Raw genomic sequence first — 8,020 nt, 5'->3', positions numbered from 1 at the left:
ATCTGTGTGAAAGATTCAGTAGTGTTTCTGAACTTTGGAAGGTATTTGCATTTTAAAGCCCCCTAACGAGGTTAAATCCAGTATCCATCTTGTATACTGTCTCTTTTCTGAGCGCTTTCCAGTTGTTGAAGTCAGACCGATGTTGACTCATTCATTTTATCTCGCTCTCTCACTTTCTCCCTTTCTTCGCTTGCTCCGGTCACGTCCTCTCGTGCTTCTTTGCTGAACCAGCCATAGATGCTGCATGCCTATAACGAACAGTGTGTTGCTGTGTAGTTGCTGGGGTGGGATGCGGTGCCATAAAGACAAACACAGCTGTGATGCTCCAGGCTGGAAGGCAAAGCTGTGAAATTTTTCTCAGCCCCATGATGCTGCAGGGCGATGTGAGCTCCAGGAATAAATGTCAGTCTGCCATCAAAATGAGTCAGAAGCACAGAGTTTTAAGGTTGAAAGAGAAAAATTGGATTCTTTCAGAACATGATCTAATCAAGAAACAAAATGTGATGTTTTCTTATTGAATAAGAAAAGAAAAAAGATGTTCTGACCACAGTAAAACATGGTGAAAGTTCTGTCATGCTACGGAGCTGTTTTTTCCAGTTCTGGTCCCGGGTAGGTTGTGCACATCAAATGAGTTATACAATTAGAAGATGAGAATTGTTCGCTAGCATTAGAAAGCTCGTTTTGAAGTGAAGGCAATGGTTCATTCAGCAAGACAACAATGTGAATTGTACACCCAGCAAAGCACAAGAAGCCTGGAAATGAGAAGATTAACCTTTTTTTTTAAGGTCTGCATATAGTCCTAAATGCTTGAGCAAAACATTGGAGAGTCTTCTTAAATGTGCCACTGCAAATGGTAAAAATGTATAATTGTGGAAGAGAGATGCAAACAGAAAGCAGGAAAGTGCAGTAAGCTTCTGCAAGAAATGCTTAGCGGCTGTTTTTACTGTGAGAAGTTCTGCAACCAAATGTGAATGCAGGGTGCCAGTGATTGGTCAGTAATCATTTCAATAATTCCTACCGTGCATGTGTGTTTGACTCAGATTAACACAAATCAGAGGGAAATAAGCTGTGTATCAGCTTCATTCTATACATAAATGAATTAAAGTTTGAAGAAAAGAAAAAAAAATCTACGTTTTTGGTTCATTTCTATCGGTAGTAATAAACTGACTGAGGTTGCTGCGAACATTAGACAACAGTTGCAGCCATGACTACGGTGGCTGGAAAATGCAAAACAAATTAAAAGTTCAAAAAACACGTTTCAAAATTCAAAAACAAAATTACATTATAAAAAAAAAGCAATTCACCACAAATAAAAAAAATTAATTGAAAAAAAAAAACAATTAAAAAAAAAAAACCAAAAAACTATTTTCAATTTTAAAAAAAATCCCTATTTAAGAAACACATACACATTTAAAAAAACAAATTTATATTTCAAGAAACATTTTTACATATTTAGGAAAGATTTGTTTTGTTAATTTGTGCGTAAAAGTATTGTCTCGGCTCTTTTAAAAGTGTTTGCTCAAATATAAATTTGTTTCCTTAAATAGGAATTTGTTTTCTTAATTTTTTATTTCTAAAATGTAAATTTGTTTTCCAAAAATGTTTTTAAAAATGTATATTTGTTTCCTAAAAAGGGAATTTGTTTTTTTTTCTCAATTTTTTTATTTTTAAATTTAAACTTGTTGTTTTTTTTTTTTTTAATTAAAATTTGTTTTCTATATTGTGAATTGGTTTGCAAAATGTAATTTTGTTTTTGAAGTTTGAAACGTGTTTTTTTTTTAAAATTTATTTTAATTTGTTTTGCACTTCCCAGCCACCGTACTTGACAGTACAAAACAATTATTTGGAAGTGTGGAGTGAGATAAAAAGTTGCACATCACAGCATCAGCTCTCGTTTTGATGGCACAGTGACAAAACAGGTTTCCTGTGGAGTTAATTTAATCTGTCATGATTACAAGAATGTTGCTTCGTATTATTTGTCCTTTGTACAGCATTTCTAGCAGTAGTTGGACACAACATAATTTGAGCCAAACTACTGTGTGAAAACAGAATTAAGCAACGTTTTATGCTGGTTTTTAGTTTTTTTTATTATTATGACTCAGTGCAATGTACAAACCAAACAACTATTGAAAAAATCAAATTGATACAAAATTTTAAAACTGTTTTTTAACAGGAAAGTTTAAACAAAGTAACAGGCTTTTGTACATCAATACAGATCTTTTTTCATAAAAAGCATTGCATCATACAGATCATTGTGGAACTTTGGATCACACCTACATTTGCATGAGTGTGGTGGATTTTCTCTTTGTTGGACCTACAAAACCACCTGTCAGTAGTGCACAGGTGTACCAGACACACCCAGAGTTTGTTTGCAGTACAAGACAACAAAACCATTTTTTCATTTACTTTTGGTTAACGGGTTTACTGGTTTGTGCTGCCGCTGCATTAATGCAGTCAGATAATGTGGCATCAGTGAGACTGTTGTGTATTTATGTTTCTGTACTGTTGTTTTATAATTGAAGTGATTTATTTATTCTCTGCAGCTGTGAAGGTCAGACTGTGCTTATACTTTGTTTTCTGGTGTATTTTTTGTTATTTTCACACTTACTTGTAAGGTTTTTGCCAGACTTTTGTAGAACTCTTTTTTTTTTTATCACTTACTGGACATAGTTGTGCTAAAATACCAGCTGTTTTCTTAGTCTTATCCACTTATACAACTTCTTTTGTGTGAATTTGGTTTCCTACGTGGTGTTGGGTGTCACTTTATTTTATTTATATCCATATTTATGTATTCCTTTTTGTTACTGCCATTATAAAAGGTGAAGAAATCAAATTCAACAGGATTTAAGTTAAACGGTGTTTCTCTTCTTGGCATTATGAATGTACTTTAAAGGCCATATTATGATAAGCTACAGTATTTCTTTGCACTTAAATTATTTTGAACATATCCTGGATATTGCTGTAGTGATCAGTAGGAAATTTCTATTTTTCAAATATGTAAATAATTGAGTAATTCAGCACGTTTGTGATAAAAAAAAAAAAGAAAACCACAATAAACACTATTACCCTTTATACCATGCTGTATGTTAATAGATTATCCCTGCTTCATGTTATCCATGGGTATCTGTGAATGATGTGGTTTTAGAAGTCTTATACATGTGGTTTTAGAAGTCTTATAAGGAATCGGATGTGAGAAGCTGGTTTATCCCTGAATGCTTTGCAAAGTGTGACATTTGTGAGTTGAAACAGTTAATTATTGTACACATAGATATTGTGTGAGTGTATGCAACTGCAAATGTGCTGTCATTTCAATAAAAGCATTCTCAGAACTTTATTTCACATCAGTCTCATCAGGTCAGGAACATCCTCACTCCTCTTCCTCTGACACAAAGCCCTGTTCACTGGCTTGTTTGTCGTCATTCGTCTGCACTCGGATTGCAGGAATCATCACGCGCTTCTTTCTAGCCAGGGAAAGCGCAATGCCCTTCTCATAATAAGCACATTCATTGATAAAGAAAGGGTAGAGCGGTTCGCTGCCTTTATACCTCAGCGTTTCCCCTGAGAACGTCTGGAAAAGGGGGTCTTGTGGATGGAGCAAGCAGAAGTCTCGGTCCTGTGAGGAGAGGCAGACAATTAAGTTAAAGCTGAGTAAAGTGAGGTTTTAATGCTGTACTTGTTTATGAGATGTTTGTTAGGCATTCTTGTTATTGAGAATATAAATGTGTATTGGATGTATATTCCTAAATGATAATTTGCCATTTTAAGGTATTTGGGTGGAAAATCACTTTAGCTCAATATAAGGCAAGTTGTACATTTCATCTACAAGACTATTCAAAGTGCTTTAAGTAAGTTTCTGAGCAGGAGGAAACTTGTTTAGCTGATTAATAAGATTATACAAAGCTAAAAGCTGGAAGTGACGTCCATCAACACATTGATGATGAGTGTCCCAAAATGTCCCCTTGACTTCCATGTAGCGTCTCTGCCTTCTCCGGAAGTACTGAGTCAATTGTTTTTATTAGGATAACATAAACTACATTGTCTTGAAGGAAATTTGTCTTGGGCTAAAAAGTGCTGATAAACCTGCATTGCAGTTTTCATTCCTGCAGATTTTTGACATGTCCCTGCTCCATCACTTTACCGAAATCAAATGGATCCAACAACTTATGAAGCTCTGCACAATGACTCATTATTTTCAGTGAAGTGTGAGGAAACGTTAAAAAAAACTGCAGGACTGCAACCCTCGCAGCTCTGGTGTAGACGATTCGTTGTCTCTGATGGACTGGTGACCTCTCAATTGTGCATTTTGTAATGAAAATAATGCATTCCAGTTATATGCTTTTCACATTGTTAAACTAAAAGCCAGCTTGGCTATTCAGTGATGAACCTTTCCATATCTCTATTTCTGAGGTTATGTTTCTGACTTGTTGGAAGGAGATTTTTTATACTTTAGCTGCACCAGCTGAAGCATCTTTGAGGCAAATTTGTCAAACATGAAAATTAAACTGACTTTTTTCAGTTTTTATCTTTAATATAGTTTCTTCTTATTAAGTATTTAAATTAAATGTCATCAATTTGATTTAAAGGATTTACAAACTGTTGCTTTCTTTCACTTAAATTCTCCAGAGCAGCCTTACTTTTTTTTCTCTTTTCCGTTCAATGAAAGTTGTAAAATCAGAAACCTTTTTTTCATTGTACATGTTTACATTTGAGTATTTCTTCCATAAACTGGCTTCTTTTCTGGCCTTTATTTTACAGTTTCAATTAAAGCAAATGGAAATCGTTGTAATTTATACATTTTTTTTTTAACCTTTTCAACCTAAACTAAGCCCAAGATAAACTAAGAGTCCCAATTCTTGATAGCTTATAGTGAGTGGAAAAATCTGAAACAGACTCAAGTTCATTCATTCATTCATTTTCCGAACCGCTTATTCCAATTCAGGGTCGCGGGGAAGCTGGAGCCTATCCCAGCTGGCTTTGGGCGACAGGCAGGGTACACCCTGGACAGCTCGCCAGTCCATCGCAGCAGACTCAAGTTAAAAAGATTAATTGGATTCATTCATCTCACAACGTAAACTACAAGCTTAAGATTACAAGTTTTAAAGGGATGTCATTTGACTTCAATGCTCTCTAGCGTGAAACCATTTTTCATGAAGAGGTTCCGCCCTGTGTTACAACCAACATGGTTTACATACTATGATGAAGTTGTTTAACGCAATGATTCACAAGCACACATGATTCATTAGCAGCAGGTGAGTTGACAGTAAATCATGGTTCATCAAAGAGAGTTATACAAAGACTACTTATTGTCCAGCTGGATAAAGGAGATTTTTCTGCATCTGAATGAACTAAAATTTCCCCTTTCATTCACTGTTTGTTTTGTTAAGCAATTACGTTATTCTACCTAAATCCAGGTTAATTCTAACTTACACAAGTAGGTTCAGTAGTAATTAAGTCTTTACATCCTGAAGCCGTAAACACTTCTCAGGCTGTACCTGAAGATGAGGATGAATGGCTGCTGTGATGTTGTGAGTCGAGCTGTCTCTTGGGTAGTCGATGTTTTTAACCATGGTGAACACGTCCACAAATCCTCCTTCAAATACAGTCCCTGGTGAGAGAAGTAGAGAGCAGCCATAAAGTAGTTATGCAAAGAAAAAAAAAAAACCAAGCAGATGCTAAAAGCTCTAAAGAGGGATTTGTCTGAGTTGCAGAGCACATTAACACTCAGTTGCTAATCTGGCATTTAAAGTACCTGAGTTAAAGAAGCGGACCCAATCCAGCACATGCTGGACTCCCACTTTCATTGCCGTGTAGGTGTTTGACCTCACCACACCATGTGGCTGAGGCCCAATCTCCATGGCTGCACATAACAAAACACATTATCCACCATTAAAATGTCTCTGATCCATTGGCATCGTAGTAAAAATGATAAAACTCACCAAAGCCGTGTTTTCCGACCGAGTCAAGGGAATATGACTCTTTACTGGAGACATCAAAATGGATGAATCTCATGGGTATGTCCGGCATTTGTCTCTAAAAAAAAAAAAAAAAACCAAGATGATCCCTTTTACTCATATTCTCAGTCTAAACGTGCATTTAATCCAATAAAAACAGATGAAAATGCAGATTACTTAAGCGTAACAGTTATAAACAGTTAAATGTACAAACATAGACCTCTAGTGTGTAAATGAACATGCAGTGAGCTCAGATACCCCAAAAACACAGATAGCTTTAATTTATCATTTTTAAATCAAGGAGGGTTTTTTCCAAGTGGCCAACCCCCACATGCACACTCACGGACACAACGATTGGGCTCTCAGATTGACAATGATATCTCTTTTTCTCTTTAATACTGATGGTTATAAATAGAATAGTACTCTGCTTCTAAGGAATACCATGAAACGGGACAACAAAAATAACCTGCTGAGCAACCATCTGCAACACTGTCTTCAAGCAGAGGTAAACAAATACCAATATTCCTCCAAAAAAAATCTGTTATATAAATCCTGATATTATTTAATTATGTAATTAGTTCAATTGTTTATTACTGCAAGAGGTGTTAGCTTTTATGTGCAGCTCTGAAAAGTATTACTTTATCTCATTGTCATTTATTATCTGAACTGCTTAATCCAATTCAGGGTCGCGGGGAAGCTGGAGTCTATCCCAGCAGTCTTTGAGCGAAAGGCAGGACACATCCTGGACAGCTCACCAGTCCATCGCAGGGCTCCTTGTTTTTGTTTTTTTTAATTATATTAAATGCTATGTAAATAGCTAATTTTGCTATCTTTTGAAAAAATAAATAAATAAAAGTGGGTAAAGTGCATACTCTAAAATTATATGAAAGCCATTTTATCTCATAGCTATTGGACTGCAGGAGAAACCTGGAACATCATAGAGGGAGAACTGACAATCTCCAGACAGGAAACTTTGCTGCAAGGCCACTGTGCAAACAAGCACCCCTAACTATCAATTTAGCCCCTCTTTTTGTTTTTATGATGTAAGATACAATTATGTGCCATTAGTTTACAGTGTATTTTTAAAATTAAACAAAGGACAACCGTATATTTTCCTGAAAGGTCATTTAACAGTCATTTTCTCTCTTCCTTTAATTAAAGAAACCATTCATTATTGTTGTTATGATCTTGCTGCTTTGTTTGTGATTTTCTGTGTGTTCCTGTGAATTCTGAAAGAAAAGTTTGAACTTTTCTACCTTTAGGTGTTGGAATATATGAAGACAGATCCAGTCGCTGTCAGAGTATCCAATAAAGCATAGGCCCATGTTGGCAGTGGTGTTGTGAAGGTCACAGATGAGATCCACGGCCTCCTTGGTACCTTTGGGCCCCAGCATGGAGTTCAGTTCTTGGGAACGGATCATTTCGTAAGGGGCAGCATCAGATGTCGAATCACTGAAAAGCAGACAACTAATTATTATCAGAGCTGTTACTATGGGCAACAGTGTCATCTGTTTTTGCCTTACTTGAGGGTGGCATGAGTGAAGCAGCGGTTCAGGTCGGCGTCGATGTATCTGCGGCACTGCTGTATGGCCCTTGGGTTTGAGAGTACCATCAGCACTGACATGCCTTCTTCATCTTTTTCTTGAGTCATTTCTGTGGCTTTCCTCTTGAGCTTCAGCATCTCTCTTACCAAATAGACTCCAGACAACTCGTTGCCATGGGTACCTCCACACACTGCAACCCGGGACAACCCGGGCAAATGCACCGGCTCGTCTGCCTCCATCAGACTGATGGCAAGCGGTGCAGTAGGTGAAAGAAAAAAAAGGACATAGGAAAGCAAAATACAGTTTGGAGTCTGAACAGGGGGTTTATTAAGGTGCATCAGTGTTTCACTTCATGGGAGGCATCAGTTGCACCAGTGCTGATGTCACTGGGTACACAGTGGACAACAATGCAAGAAACAGCACAGATAGATTTGTGAAATCTTACCTCACTTCTCTGGCGTGATGGAAACTGTATAGGCCCAGTTCTGACTCTAAACCAAAGTACTGTACTCACAATCCACACTG

General features: G+C 36.8%; 1 protein-coding gene across 1 annotated transcript; it reads right to left on the bottom strand.

Annotated features, from left to right (window-relative positions):
• Positions 1-3,367: 3,367 nt before the first annotated feature.
• On the bottom strand, positions 3,368-7,734 carry LOC306769481 (N-acyl-aromatic-L-amino acid amidohydrolase (carboxylate-forming) B-like; the record flags this gene model as incomplete). The annotated part of the gene is made up of 6 exons (XM_079258097.1): positions 3,368-3,613; positions 5,493-5,605; positions 5,750-5,857; positions 5,937-6,030; positions 7,208-7,403; positions 7,475-7,734. The coding sequence occupies 6 exons, from the start codon at positions 7,732-7,734 to the stop codon at positions 3,368-3,370; spliced, it is 1,017 nt and encodes a 338-aa protein (XP_079114223.1).
• Between the last annotated feature and the right edge of the window lie 286 nt (positions 7,735-8,020).

Source organism: Telmatherina bonti (assembly GCF_933228915.1).
Source record: "Telmatherina bonti genome assembly, chromosome: 18".
Taxonomy (NCBI): Eukaryota; Metazoa; Chordata; class Actinopteri; order Atheriniformes; family Telmatherinidae; genus Telmatherina; species Telmatherina bonti.
This window is presented reverse-complemented; position numbering and strand designations above follow the sequence as displayed.